The 14,152-nt window shown below is 51.2% G+C and overlaps 7 protein-coding genes across 7 annotated transcripts; 1 reads left to right on the top strand and 6 right to left on the bottom strand.

The window, feature by feature from the left end:
- Positions 1–849: 849 nt before the first annotated feature.
- On the bottom strand, positions 850–1,245 carry BX661DRAFT_126716 (diaminohydroxyphosphoribosylamino-pyrimidine deaminase; the record flags this gene model as incomplete). The annotated part of the gene is made up of 1 exon (XM_051532473.1): positions 850–1,245. A coding segment is annotated over one exon (396 nt), but the record flags the coding sequence as incomplete, so codon positions are not given.
- A 52-nt stretch (positions 1,246–1,297) lies between these two features.
- Positions 1,298–2,004, bottom strand: BX661DRAFT_174827 (Longin-like domain-containing protein). Its single transcript, XM_051533918.1, has one exon. It carries the CDS (start codon positions 1,945–1,947, stop codon positions 1,444–1,446), a length of 504 nt encoding a protein of 167 aa, XP_051394814.1. The 5' UTR covers positions 1,948–2,004; the 3' UTR covers positions 1,298–1,443.
- A 131-nt stretch (positions 2,005–2,135) lies between these two features.
- BX661DRAFT_139106 (uncharacterized protein) lies at positions 2,136–3,845 on the bottom strand (the record flags this gene model as incomplete). The annotated part of the gene is made up of 2 exons (XM_051532770.1): positions 2,136–2,237; positions 2,274–3,845. 2 exons carry the CDS (start codon positions 3,843–3,845, stop codon positions 2,136–2,138), a joined length of 1,674 nt encoding a protein of 557 aa, XP_051394813.1.
- A 515-nt stretch (positions 3,846–4,360) lies between these two features.
- Positions 4,361–5,602, top strand: BX661DRAFT_195072 (uncharacterized protein; the record flags this gene model as incomplete). Its single annotated transcript, XM_051537910.1, has 1 exon — positions 4,361–5,602. The coding sequence occupies one exon, from the start codon at positions 4,361–4,363 to the stop codon at positions 5,600–5,602; it is 1,242 nt and encodes a 413-aa protein (XP_051394812.1).
- A 24-nt stretch (positions 5,603–5,626) lies between these two features.
- On the bottom strand, positions 5,627–6,403 carry BX661DRAFT_139050 (uncharacterized protein; the record flags this gene model as incomplete). Its single annotated transcript, XM_051532766.1, has 1 exon — positions 5,627–6,403. The coding sequence occupies one exon, from the start codon at positions 6,401–6,403 to the stop codon at positions 5,627–5,629; it is 777 nt and encodes a 258-aa protein (XP_051394811.1).
- A 1,691-nt stretch (positions 6,404–8,094) lies between these two features.
- On the bottom strand, positions 8,095–10,305 carry BX661DRAFT_195070 (lysozyme-like domain-containing protein; the record flags this gene model as incomplete). The annotated part of the gene is made up of 4 exons (XM_051537909.1): positions 8,095–9,025; positions 9,654–9,913; positions 9,965–10,060; positions 10,213–10,305. 4 exons carry the CDS (start codon positions 10,303–10,305, stop codon positions 8,095–8,097), a joined length of 1,380 nt encoding a protein of 459 aa, XP_051394810.1.
- A 911-nt stretch (positions 10,306–11,216) lies between these two features.
- On the bottom strand, positions 11,217–13,251 carry BX661DRAFT_174806 (uncharacterized protein). The gene has a single exon (XM_051533917.1). It carries the CDS (start codon positions 13,245–13,247, stop codon positions 11,322–11,324), a length of 1,926 nt encoding a protein of 641 aa, XP_051394809.1. The 5' UTR covers positions 13,248–13,251; the 3' UTR covers positions 11,217–11,321.
- Positions 13,252–14,152: the final 901 nt, after the last annotated feature.

Below are 14,152 nucleotides of genomic sequence, written 5' to 3'. Positions count from 1 at the left end.
ATTAGATTTGAGCTTGAGGTTGGCTTGCACACATATTTTTTATTTAAATTTATAGTATGCAGTAATTATTTTTTTGGTACTTTATTTACAGGAATACGGCCCAATTTATTTATGAACAATAAAATAATTAAAACAATGTGCACATACACTCAACCCGCCTCTTGTTGACAAGGCCTGTCATTACTCGTCTAACCCTGTCACTACTCGGACAACATGCTACTTGTTAGCAAGATTGTCATATTTCAACCTGGATTGTCACTTGCCATCCATCCCCCCTCCCAATACGATTATTTAGTCGATGTGCATAAAAAAGCATACTTTTTACAAAGCTATTGGTTAATGGCGATCAACTGATTAATCAGTCTTGGCTATTCTAGCCAAACACACAATCATCAATAAGTCCACACAGTGACCAAATAAAGTAATATATGGTTTTCACCTTATAGCACATATATTCAATACACTTTTGTACATATAATTTTTTATCTCTACGCGTTCACAGAACGCCTACTCTCCCAGAATTCAACAGCTCTTCACCACTCCCTCTCATAACACGACTTTGAAAATGGTTAGTTATGTATGGAGTTATTCCCTCATTTTTTTTATTGCTTCAACTATTAAAAAAAATTGATTTTCACATTTTTCTATATAAATATATTTACTCTGTTAAAGTCCATGTTTAACAAATAAATCCCACACCCAATTTTTTTGGTGTTATTTTTCATATTTAAATAGACAATAACACATTATATTATATTAAATATAATAAAAACACACACTTGCTAACTACTCATTATCCAAATGTGCATTTAACTTTCTACACTCCTCCTCAACCTCTTCTCCAATAACCACTACCCTCACACCCTTCTCCCTCAACATCTGCACTCCGGTACATTTTACAAAATTATCTGGCTCCTTCACCCCAACAACCACCGAACCAATACCCGCTTCCAATATTCTCTCAACACACGGTTTGTTTCCAGACAATCTCTCCGAACACGGCTCCATAGTAGTATACATAACTAGATCTTTATAGTCCGGAATAGAGTTGGTGGTGGTAAGGAGCGTTTGGAGGGCGCATTGTTCTGCGTGGGTGTTGCCTGGGAATTGACGCGAGTAACCGGTGCTAAGGATTCGGCCGTGGGGGTCAGTTATGAGGGCTCCGACGTTGAAGGCGGTTGGCGTGGGCGTGCAGAGACGCGCTTGGGCAATGGCTTGGCGCATAAGAGTAACGTCCTTGGCGGTATATGAATCGGTCATATTTGAATTTATTAAAAAGAAATTAGTTAATGGTGATGTCTTGTTTTATTTTTTTATGTTTGAAAGAAAATATAATTTTTTATGGGGGGGGATGGTTGGTTGGTTGGTTGGTTATTAATAAAGAGAACAAATATAAAGGACTATGGTTTAAAAATGTGCTTATGTTTGTGTTATTTGTTTTGTTTAAGAGTGTATTTTCCCAAGTTCCTCAACCACAGCGTCAAATTTTTCCCCCACACATCCCTCCCCCTCATTCCCACCTACTTCCGCCATATACTCGTAAAACGGATTACATACCAGAGCAATATACGCGGCATGCAGCTGCTGAAAGACCAATATAATCTCACCCTTCACACCCCCCACAGTGCCCCCACCTGCTGCCACCGCCAATGATGACGTAGTGGCGGTAGGGTCTTCAGAGACTATAAGTACAAATCTGGCTCCGGTATTCAACACATAGCCGTAGATATTCAGTCCCTCAGTGGTTTGTAAGAGACCAAGGTAGAGATCAGATGAGACTTTGGGCGTGGGGTTAGCTAGGCGCTCGTCGATTAGGTCGCAGGAAGTGTGTGCCAAATAGGTGTATTTCGTCGAGGGGTCGGGTGTCTGGTCTGTGATCGGATCATAGGTATGGTGGTAAAGCGGGTTGCCATGGCGGTTAAGCACGAAAAGCGAATGCAGCTTCATTGGAATGATTTTTTTCTCTATTGTCAAAAAAAAGAGAAAAAAAGAGATATTTTGATATTTTTATTTTTATAATAAAAGGCTTTGCTCGGCAAAAAAAAAAAAATTACTTGATTTGCATACGTCATAAGTACAATTTAGATATGGGGGAAAAGTTCAAAACGCACGTGCTCCCCACCTAAAAGCTCTTCTTAATCATCCTCGCCCTCGGGGGTCTCGTAATTCTCATCGTACTCCTCCGGCACATCACTCTCGCTTTCCGCAACAAAGTCCTCATCCTCGCTGGACTCATCCTCGCTTCCACCAGCAACCCCTCCGCCCAACGAAACCTGTGGCTGCTGCTTCCCAAAGCCGCCTCCATTCTCGCGATCAGAGTCCACATCCATCCCCTTATAGCCCCCCGCCGCACCCGCCGTACCCAGCCCAGCACCGCCAGCACCGCCACCGGCCGCCTCACTGATGATCTTAAGCCCATGTTCAGCAGCATACGCTTCGAGCGCAGCATGCTCCTCGCGGTTAATGCTGACAAACTGGTACTCCGGCGCCCCGACCATGTTTATCCTGAGGTCAAAGGTGCGCATTTTGTTCGAGCTCGAAGCCTCGACGCGCGAAAACACCACGCTGAGGATGTCCGCGTGCGGAATATAAATGGGCGGCTTGGGCGCGAACAGCAGACCCTTGTCCAGGGGGTACAAGGTGCCCTCGCTGGCCTTGAGCGAGGCCTTGAGGCCCTGGGACCCGTGGTATCCGCGGAAGTTCCCTCCCTCGATGAGCTTCTTGTCCGTCACACCCTTGAACACATTGGCGACAATGCGGTAGAGCGGCTCGTCGTAGTGGGCGCGCAGGCGGCCCTCCAGCGCGCGCGCCTGGTCGTCGACCTGGAGATTAAGGTCAACGGCGGACTCCTCGTCGCGCACGAACTGCAGCACAAGGTACGGGTAGCGGGTCTGGCCCTGGCGGATCGGCGGGTTGAGGCCGACGAGGAACATCATGTGCAGCTCGTCCGGCTTGCTGACGAGGAACAGCCGCTGGACATTCTCGTACGGGATCTTGTAGTCGTAGGTTTTGCCGCGCAGGCGCAGAAAGTGCGAGAACATGTCGATGTGGTAGCGGCCGCGGGGGGTCAGGCAGAGGATCTCGGGGAACTGCACAATGCTGTCGCCGCTCACTTGCCCGAGGTCTGCGCGCTCCTTGATGGTATCGTGGAAGACCGATGCGGCGCTGACTTCGTCGTCGGCGTTGCTCTGCTCGTCGTTGTCCGACTGTCCAGCGGCGTCCTCTGGGCGCGCGGCCGCGGCTGCTGCTGCAAGCGTAGTGCCGGGCACGTAGAAGCGGATCTCCACCAGCTCGTCCGACGCCTTGCGCTTCGCAGCCCTGCCCCGAGGCGGCTGGAACTCGACGCTGACCTCGTTCTTGTTCGCCAGATTTGTGTTGGACACGTAGCCCATTGGCAGGTCGAACATCGGGCGGTTGTCCACTTTGAAGGTCATGTTTGTGCCCTCAAAGTCGGTCTTGCCCCAGTTCCAGCCCTTCAAACTAATGTCACGCACTTCCAGCGTGAGCCCATGAAACAGCCTCTTGATGCCATCCCGCAGCGGCTCAAAGTCGTCTGCCGTGAATCCGTCCAGCTTATGCATGGTGCCGCTGCGCGTGTAGATCCGCAGCCCGTAGCCGCGCGCTACGCGCTGCCATTGGATGCGCCGCAGGTCCTCCTTTTGCAGCGCAAGCATGCCTGCTGGCAGGGTGAGCCCAGGCACCGTGATGCCCTGGAGAGCCTCGGCCTGGCCCTCGGCTGCCTTCCACCCGATCCCGGACGCGCCCATGCGCACCTGGCCTGTGGCCTTGCAGTACGGCTCCGTGGCGAGGTAGATTTCGCTGAACTGGAGTCGAGCCTCGCTCATGATTGAAGTTGGAAATTTGATTGCGAAATAAAGGGAGGGTGCGAATTCAAAATAAAATAAAATAAAATCGGTAGAATAAAATAGAACAGACGCGTATCGCCAAAAAAAGGAAGACGACGAACAAAGCCAAGCCAAGCCAGGTCAGTGTTTTTTTTTTTTTTTTTTAATTTCTTCATTTGTGCGCGTATATCATATGTTTTGTGGAAAGTGCCGCTTGATCCCTGATCCCCGATCCTTGATTTTCTGGCCTACCCCCGGGTACGATCAAGATTAACAGCGCCTTGTTTGTATGCCCCTCCCCCCCCCCTACTCCCTAAAGCTACACATGCGATAAAACAAACAGCTAAAAAAAGAAAAGAAATAAAGCTAAAAAGCGCGCATAGAACGAAATGGCGCTTGCTCTCCATTTTCCATATCCGCTGGCCTTGGCCGTATTCTCCCTCCAGCATACACACAACTCGCGCATTGACTCAATCAGCCCTTTTGAATAAGTAATCCCGCAAATTCAGCACAAAATGGCCACCGCCTCATTACCAGCGACATCAGCCACAGCAGCGACGGCAGCGACGGCAGCGACAGCAGTGACATCGGCCACACCGGCCACACCAGTCACAACAGCGACACCAGTCACAACAGCGACACCAGTCACAACAGCAACACCAGTCACAGCAGCGACGGCAGCGACGGCAGCGACAGCAGTGACATCGGCCACACCACCCACACCACCCACACCACCCACACCGGCCCCGCAGGGCATCCCCAGGGGCACCGCCCTCCAGGTGCACAAGCACACCACGCCCCACTACGACGCATTCGTGCAGGGCTTCCTCAGCCACGCCCACCCGCAGCCAACGGTCCAGCTGGCGCGCAAGCTCTGCGCAACCTGGCCTCTCCCCTCGCGCAGCGCGCCCAAAACGCTCAACATCGGCATCATGGACAGCTCGTTCAACCCGCCGCACTACTGCCACGGCGCCTACCTCGAGTGCCTGGGCACGCAGCAGATGCGCAGCCGCGCAGGCGACGCGCAGCTGCCCGAAATCACGGCCTACCTGCTGCTCCTAGGCGCGCGCAACGCAGACAAGCGGCTGGCCGACGCGTCGCTGGAGCAGCGCATGCGGATGGTCGACATGCTTGCGCACACGGTGGCCGTGGACAACGCCGCGGACACCTGGCACGTGTGGAAGACCAGGGAGCAGTTCCACGCGTCGGCGCTGCAGAACATGGCCTTCGGCATGGTCAGCGCGCCGCGCTTCGTCGACAAGTGCGAGGCCGTGCGCCGGGTGGCGCTGGCGGAGCTTGGGGACGAGGGGGCGCAGGGCGTTGACGTCAGGTGCTTCTTCGCCATGGGCTGGGACACCCTGATCCGCTTCTTCGACCCCAAGTACTACGGCGACTGCCAGGCCGAGGTCGCGCGCTTCTTCGCCATGGGCGGGCGCATCGCCTTTGCGCGCCGCGCAGGCTACGGCGGCGACGTCGACGTCGACAGCTTCTTCGCGAGTGCGCGGGTGGCGCCGTTCCTGCGGTTCATCTTCGAGCTGGACCTGCCCAAGCGCGTGCGCCACATCAGCTCGACCGACGTGCGGCTGGCCGTGCGCAACAGCACGATGGGCGTCCGGGACATCCCGCCGCGCATCCTCGACTTCATCAACAGCTCGCAGCTGTACCGCGACAAGAACGCCAAAAAGACGCGCAAGGAGATGGCGAGGCAGGTGGCGTCCGCGCCGCAGAGCAGAAAGCCCGCTGCCGGCTTAATTTAATTCTTCAACTTGTTCGTTTATTAATCACCTTCTGTGCGCCAGCGTGGCGGATGCCTGGCCGCTGGCCAAAAGAACAACGTCGGCGACGACGCAGCGCGGGTGGCGCGACGCCGCGAAGACCACCGACTCGGCCACGTCGCCGGCCGTCATCGGCTCGATGCCGCGGTACACCTCGCCGGCGCGGTCGCGGTCGCCGCCGAACCGCACGACAGAAAACTCGGTCTCGACCATGCCCGGCCTGATGTCGGTAACCCTGATTGGCACGCCAATGGTCTCCGCACGCAGGGCCTCGGAGATCGCGTGCACGGCGCTCTTCGTCGCGCAGTACACGGATCCGCCCTGGTAGCCGGCCATGCCGGCAATCGACCCCATCATAATCACATGCCCGCTCCCACGCGCCTTCATCCCGCGCACAACCGCGCGCGTCACATACAAAAGGCCCTTGACGTTCGTATCAACCATTGCGTCGATGACGCTGTCCGCCACGTCGCTGACGTGGTCGACGCCCATGGCCAGCCCGGCGTTGTTGACAAGGACGTCGATGGATGACAGCGCTTCGGGAATGCTGCTGATCGCCTGGTCGACTGCGTGGCTGCTCTGCACGTCGAGGCCGGCCGTGTGCACCTGGACGGAGGGCCACATGGTGTGGATCTTCTGCTGCACTTCGGCGAGCCTGTCCTTGCGCCGCGCTGTCAGGATAACGTTGGCTCCAGCGGCTGCGAATTGGTAGGCGCAGGCCTCGCCAATGCCCGAGGAGGCTCCGGTAATGAGAACGTTCTTTCCGAGAAGGCGGCTGAGCATGGTTGGAAAAGAAGAAGAAATAAAGAGCGAAGGCGTATAAAAAAAAAGCAGATTGAGGGTGCCAATGAGACAAATGCGATAAAGAAAAAAGTGATCGCAACAAGATCACCCCTCCCCCTCTTTTATATTGCTAGCAAGATGCTGCCCCCACCCTAATCCTGCTGCTCCGCCAAGGATTAGAAATCATTCGCACTACTTTTCTTATAGCTCAACTCACAAGCAAAGACGCAGCAGCTGATAGAACCTTCAATTCCAAAAAAAAAACAGAAAATCATGTCAAAGATAGATTCTGCATGCGCTGGGAGCAATTGTATCATTGCTCATTTTTAAGCTTGAAATGCAAGGAATAGATGGCGCTTGCATGCATGGGGGGGGAATCATCCTTAAATCCATCCGTGCCTATTGATCGCATGTGTGGTTAGATGGACCTTCTATTTTCCTTCAGAAGCTGGGGAAATTTATATATATATATATACAAAATTTATATAGCTTGGGAAATATGTTTAAAAAATAGTATTGTTACGCAGCCCGAGGATATGGAGATAGACGCTGAGGGCGAAAATCATGAGACAGATTCTCGTCAGCTCACAGATGGATCTGATATGGGCCAAATTACAGGGGATCAAATTAGGCGCCACAATTGACATCCGGACATACTGCCTGTTCCGAAATGGATGTGCTGGGCGCAAGAATACAGACATGCCAATTATGCCATATCAGAGGCCCAGGTTACTTTCATAAGAACCAGTTCTCGCGAACGGAGCACACGACTGCCAGTGAGTGCCACAAAGACAAGGAGATATATATAAGGCGAGGCCGGCGATAATAGCACTTTAGAAACGCTAGTAATAAAACCCTTTATAATTTCACACCCATTATTTAACACTATTACAGTAGTGCTCCCCACCCCCCCCCCTTTCTTACATAACAATGAGATGAATTAAAAATTGGAGAAATGTCGGTGCTGGCCAGAGTTGCCTCTATACATAAATTGATACATTTGCTTTTGACTGCAATTTGCCCTTCACATTATTGTAAAGTAGTAATATTTATTAATACAGCATTTGCATAGCTCTGTTTTTTTATCATGCGGGCGCGCGCAGTCTGACAAGTTTGAATGGCTGTTTGTAAAAAGAAAGACACGTTTTCATTTATTTTTGTACTTTACAAATGCGCAACGCACGACGCACAAATGCAAACAAGATTATGCAGATGGGGGATAAAGGGCTTGACCAGCGCAAATTAAACAAAACTGTTTAGTATGTGCGCTAAGTGATAATATATACAAAAATACCCAGGGCCTTGAAGATCCAAGCAAGCATGTGTGCTTGGCCACACATTAACACAGCACAGAAAAAACAAGCGCTGGCGCAGATTACTGGGTACCAACAAACCGCTTGCAAAGCATGGTGTGTCTCGCAACGACACAGTTATCCGTTGTAAATGAAAAATAAACTGTTGATAAATTTTAAACCCAATGCTTGCAATACATCTCAGCATCCAGCTTATACGACTAACTGAAGCAATAACAACAGTAGAACACTATCACACCATTTGTCTGTACATTTTATATTTTGTTTAACCACTATTCAACTTGTCCTGAAATATGCCACATTCCTTAGTTTAAGACTAGGAAATTGTAGATTTGTTTTTGTAAATTATTAACCAGCACCCGGAACCCAAGTGCAGCTTTAAATAAGCAAAAAAGCAGCCAGGACACACAGAGCCATCGCATAGTGTCCGTAGTTATTTATTCCACTGGCAGAGCTCAAACGTGATTTGGACACCTTGCTTTCAACTTCCGAGCACGAGTTTCCGCACAGCGCAAGAGAGTTGATCTTCTGTCCCGGGCTGATGTCAAACGGATTATACGAGTTCTCGCAGGTGACATCTCCGGGCTTGCCCTTATTGTTCAAAACATCAATCTTGTCTACCCATGTGTACTGTTTCTGCTCAATGATGTACTTGTACGACTTGATGTTCACATTTTTGCCAATGCTGTCGTATTTGGCTCTAACGTCCAAAAACATTTTCAGCCACTCTATTTCATCGATGGTGTATCCATTAATCTTGAGGTTGCTTTTAGAGTCGCCTGTCTTGTTGCTGGTGACCTTCTTTTTGGCCTCCTTGATGATGCCGCCAAGGCTACCTGCACTGTCGCTTGAGCCACGAGAAACAGCGGTGTCATAAAAGGCCGCTAGACTGACGCTGAGCTTGAGTCCAAGTGTTTTGGCCTGCGTCTGAGACGGAGTGAAATACAGATTGTCGTAGACCGTGCCCTGTGCCGAAATAAACTTTGTGTTCAAAGCAAGGGCCTTCCACGCATCGCAAAAGCCTTCTAACCCGGCAATAGAGCCATCCCTGTTTTTTGCTCGTTCGCCAAGCACAGTGTTGTACTTTGAAAACTCGTCATTTCCGCCCGTGAGATTGTGGTAGGCCTGGATCACCTGCCAGGTGTCGCCAGCGGCAGTGTTAAAGTTTGCCACGCCAGACGAGTAGCCACTGCCGTTGGTGTCTAGCTCGCAGTTGCCATAGGGTGACTTAATGTCGCCAAACTGAAAGACGTTGGTCAGCTGGAAGGCCAGGTTCTTTGGGCAGTCGGCAAGCTCGGCGTTGACAGAGCTCAGCAAGAAGAGAGAAGCAATGGCAAGGGCAGGTAGCCGTACAATGTTTGAGAGCATGATGCAAATGTATGGAATTGTAATAGTTGTAAATAAAATGAAAAAGAGAGATGAATGTGCCAATGCTCGGGATGCAGCTTCTCTTTATTTTTTTAAAGGATAGGTTGCAGCTTTCTTTTTCCGCAGTATTCTTTCTTTGCAATAAAACCTTTCAAGACTTTTGTAATAAATGCAGCAAGCAGCGTCCTTTGAACAAAAGAAACTACCAACGCACCCAGTGCTGGTTGGCCACGCAGCCCTATGATATTTACTCGTCAACTATTAGGATATAAACTAGCTGCTTCTCTATGTTATTCTGTTTATATTATTCCATGTCTTTGCACAAATAAAAATAACAGCAAACTCGTGTTTTGTCCAGTGCATTACGCACAAAGTAGAATGCGGAGCACCGAGCAACGCTCGGCACAACGTGCCATTGCGTGGTGCAAGTAAATAAAACCCCCCACAATTTAAAGTTGTGTGTGTTGCTTGCAACAAAACAATTGCAAAAAATTTGCTTTGTAATATTTATTATAAAATACAGGCATTGAATGCAAATAAGCCAAGCGGCATGTCCGCTGTAGGTGAACACGTTTGCTGGCTCAAACATCGGCGTTCTGTCCTTGGTCAACGTGCGCGAGCCATACACAAGAGGGCTGCAAGGGTCTTCAGAAGGGAAGGCGCCATGGTAGGCGTCATACAGCTGATGGTATATGTTGCCAATAGCACGGGCAACCTCGCCAGCGGTGCCTATCGCGCATGTGCCGTCGGGCATGACAACAAAACCTTCGCAAAGCATTGGGAACTTATTTTCCATGTCGCGGAAGACCGGCTCACACCGTTCCTTGTGCTCGTCATAATGATTGGCGCCTCAATTAAATAACGTAGCAAGTTTGTGAACATGCAGCGAGTGCGCGTTACCGCGAAGCTGCTGGCCGAGCAGCAGCTGGCGCTTGAGAGTCACAGCGTCTTCCGCCATAAGCCTACCACGCAGAGCCTCGGGCCAGCCTTTCTAAATTGACAATTGTAAACAAACAAACAAACAAATACAATACACTTTTAGTAGAGTAGTTTAATGTGTGCAAAAAACATACCAAAGCAAATACCACCAATAAAACTCATGTGTGAGCAGTGTATTTGCAAACACACCTCAGAAGCTACCTCTGTGTAAGACTGTGGCCCAGCATTTTTGGCGGCCGGCGCGCCCAATCCGCTGTTGTTGGCGATAGTGCTGTTGTCCATCGTAAATACGCGTTTAGAGAAATAAAAATAAAAATAGAGAAGGCGTATTTGAAATAAGAAAAAAAAGCAACAGAAAGTTTTTGCTGCAAGTCGTAGTGAACAAGAGAAATAAGAAATAGAAAGCTTTCACTGCGAGTCGTAGTGAACAAGAGTGGTAAAAAGCAAAGCAGAAAACGATATGCGAGTGCTTAAAAGTACAAGTTAAGGTTGAGAGTTAAAGTAAGCGAGAGAGCGTAAAAAACGGAGAGATGGATGGATGAAAGAGCAAAAGTGCAAAGTAGAATATGTCAGCATTCAAAGGCTGGGAGTATTTCAATTGAAAATGTCAATAGAAAAAAGATAGTCTTCTTCGCAGCCGCCTTGGTCAGTTTATATGGAAATAAGGCCACTGGGAGGAGTGCGAGTGTGAGAGGACGAGCAAGGGAGGGGTTGGAATTAAGGGAGAAAATATTTTATTGAGAGCGTTGACGAGGCAAGCAGCCAAGCAGCCAAGCAGCAACACACAAATCCAACAATGAAATACGAGGATATGCTGATATGCATGCTGATCAGGGTTTTTATTCTTGAACAAGCCTCCTAATAGAGCAATTGAATTTGGCATTTGTATATCGATTGGGATGATTACCGCGTGGAAAAGCAACATGCAATACCAGATCAACACTAACTGCATTGATCAATTGTTCAGCATGCATGCGTGCATGATGTTAAATAGTCCTTTAAAGTGACCATTTAACAACTGATTAGGTTATTCAAAGAAGTAGATAAATTCATTTAAATCTATGCGGCTAGCTTGGTCAAATACCATTTTAAATATATATTTTCTGTTCATTTGCATAACCAATTATTTTATATATGTGAGCATGGTCACTCGTATTACCGCTGATCAACGACCTGACCTGTGTAAATTTTACTTTTAACATATTTAGTGTGCTTTGCAGGTACACTTTTTATTTATAGTTCAAAGCGACATATCAACATAATATAAAAGGACCGTTTATTAAAATGAATAAAATCATTTAAAGCTTGGCCGGAGCAGCAATCGTCACTGGCGCACTAAACTCAGCTGCAGCGTTTGAAATGGCAATTATATCACGCTCAACAATGCGAACTTGGAAAATAACCCTCTTGGGATCATCCCTGTCCACCCACACGCTGGTCTCTAGGGTCTCCCCAGGAATGACCGGAGACGAAAACCTTGCCTTCACGTTCTTCAGCCTGGCGGCGTTGTCATCCGCAGCCAGCTTGACAACATGGCGGGTGGCAAAGCCAAGTGTGCAGAGACCGTGCAAGATGGGGGTCTTGAATCCACCCAATTTGCTCATCTCGGGGTCAATGTGCAGCGGATTGTAGTCGCCCGAAAGCCTGTACAGGGCGGCCTGGTCCTCAGACGTTTTCTGTGAGTAGACTGCATCGGGCGCCCGCTGCTTCGGGACAGCGTTGGTGGACGTTGCGGCCTTGGATCTTGCGGGTGCCTCTACGTGCTTAAACCCAGGCTTGCGGCTGAACCCGCCCACACCGCGGATGAACGATGTAGACTCGCTGACCGCGATGAGGCCGCCCTGCGTGTCGGTCATCGTGAGGCGGCTGGTAATTGTCAAGCCTTTGCCCTTGTCCTGGATGTCAACTATCTGCGACATACACAGGAGCCGGCCCTCCGTGGGGATGGGCCGGTGGATCTCAACGAACTGCTCGCCGTGCAGCAGCATCATCGGGTTGAATGCCGGCAGATAGTCGGTCAAGTCGACCCGGACGTGGAAGGACGGGATAACGGCAAACGTGGGGAACGTCTGGAACTGGTCGTCGGACTGGTAGACCAGCGGCAGATCATTGCGCGATGCTCCAATTCCTAGTGCATACACGACCACGTCGCGCTTGGTGTAGTCGAACGGCTGTGCTTCGCTCTTGGCGCCATAAGCACGCGCCAGATCGATCTTGCCCTCGTCGTCATCTTCGTTATTCTGCTCTTCGCCCGTGTTGTTAGCGTTGTCGAGCAGCTCAGCCGAGCTCTGACGCGTGTCGGCGACAAAGTGCGCGCGGCCATCGTCAAAGTTGTTGATCTCATGCCAGCGCGCCGAGATGGCCTCGGGCGTCAGTGGTGCGGAGAGCGGGAAGCCGACGCCGCCGGAGCGTTGGCGACGGATCTCCGAAATCCAGCACGAGCCAACCTGGAACAGCTTGCCCGTGTGCGGGCAAGACTCGTGCGCGAGGTAGCCAATAAGCGGCGCAACGTACTCAGGTTTGAGCATCTCGACAATCTCTTGCGGCATCACCGTGGCGGTCATCGCCGTGCCGGCGTTAGGCGCAATGGCGTTGACGCGGATGCCGTACTTGGCGCCCTCCAGGGCCAGCGTGTTGGTCAGACCTTGGATTCCGGCCTTGGCGGCCGCGTAGTTGGTCTGCCCAAAGTTGCCAAAGATGCCAACGGCCGAGTTGGTATTGATAATGGAGCCGCCTTTTTGCTTCAAAAAGTGGGGCCATGCGGCCTTGCTCACCTTGTACGTGCCACGCAGGTGCACGCGGTACACAAGGTCCCAGTCTTCGGGCGAGGCGTTAGCAAAGGCCTTGTCGCGCAGAATGCCCGCGTTGTTGACGACAATGTCCACACGGCCAAAAGCGTCAATGGCAGTCTTCACTAGCAGCTCGCCGTCCTCGACCGAGCTGTAGTTGGCCACAGCCTGTCCGCCGGCCCGCTTGATTTCTTCGACAACCAGGTCGGCCGCACGCACCTTTTTGCCATTGTGCTCGACGCTTCCCAGGTCATTGACAACGACCCGAGCGCCAAACCGCGCAAACATCAGCGCGTAGGCGCGGCCCAGCCCGTTTCCCGCGCCAGTGACCAGGGCAACTTTGCTGTCAAACCGCAGCTGCTGTTGCTGTTGCTGCTGTTGCTTCTGGCCGGCATCAGTCGACTTGAGCGCCTGCGCTTCTTCCAGCTTGCCCATCCAGTCCTGGTCCTTCAGCGACGTCGGGTAGTACACGTTTTCCGAAAAGTCGTCAATCTCGGCAAACCGCGCCTTGACAGCCGCTGGAGTGAACGAGTCGTCAGCTGTAAACACTACGCCTTGCGTGCCCTCCCACCGGTGGGCAGTGATCTTGCCAGCTCCAATCTCGTACAGTCCGCCGGTCTGCTTGGTCTCTTCGTGCGTAAGGAAGGCGACTAGCGGGGCGATAAACTCTGGCTTGAGCGCGTCCAGGATCTCCTGGGGCATAACCGTGGCTGTCATGCGCGATGCCGCCAGCGGGGCAATGGCGTTTGACGTGATATTGTACTTGAAGCCCTCGTACGCCAACGAGTTACTGAATCCCACAAGCGCCTGCTTGGCTGCAGCATAGTTGGCTTGGCCAAAGTTGCCATAGATGCCGGCTGCAGACGAGGTCATGATGATGCGACCAAACTGCTGCTTGCGCATGATGGGCCATGCGGCCTTGGTGATGCGGTATGCGCCCTGCAGATGCACGTTGAGCACATCGTCCCAGTCCTTGTCCGTCATGCTCTTGAACGACTTGTCGCGCAAAATCCCCGCGTTGTTGATGACGATGTCCACGCGGCCGTATGCCTTCATAGCTGTATCGACGATCTTATCGCCTTCAAGCACGTTGTGATAGTCGGCAATGGCCTGGCCGCCGGCTTGTTTGATTTCGCTGACGACAATATCCGCCGCGCTGGCGGAGCTACCCTCGCCCTTGAGCCCCGAGCCCAGATCATTGACAACAACCTTGGCGCCGCGGGCGGCAAAGAACAGCGAGTATGCCTTGCCCAGCCCGCCGCCGGCACCCGACACGATGACGACACGGTTATCGAAGCGAAGCAGATTAGATGACATAAAGAGAACGTGTGATGTCTGGG

The sequence above is a fragment of the Kickxella alabastrina genome, assembly GCF_025024165.1.
Source record: "Kickxella alabastrina strain RSA 675 chromosome Unknown BX661scaffold_1, whole genome shotgun sequence".
Taxonomy (NCBI): Eukaryota; Fungi; Kickxellomycota; class Kickxellomycetes; order Kickxellales; family Kickxellaceae; genus Kickxella; species Kickxella alabastrina.
The sequence above is the reverse complement of the archived record's forward strand: the minus strand, read 5'-3'. Positions and strand labels throughout refer to the sequence as shown.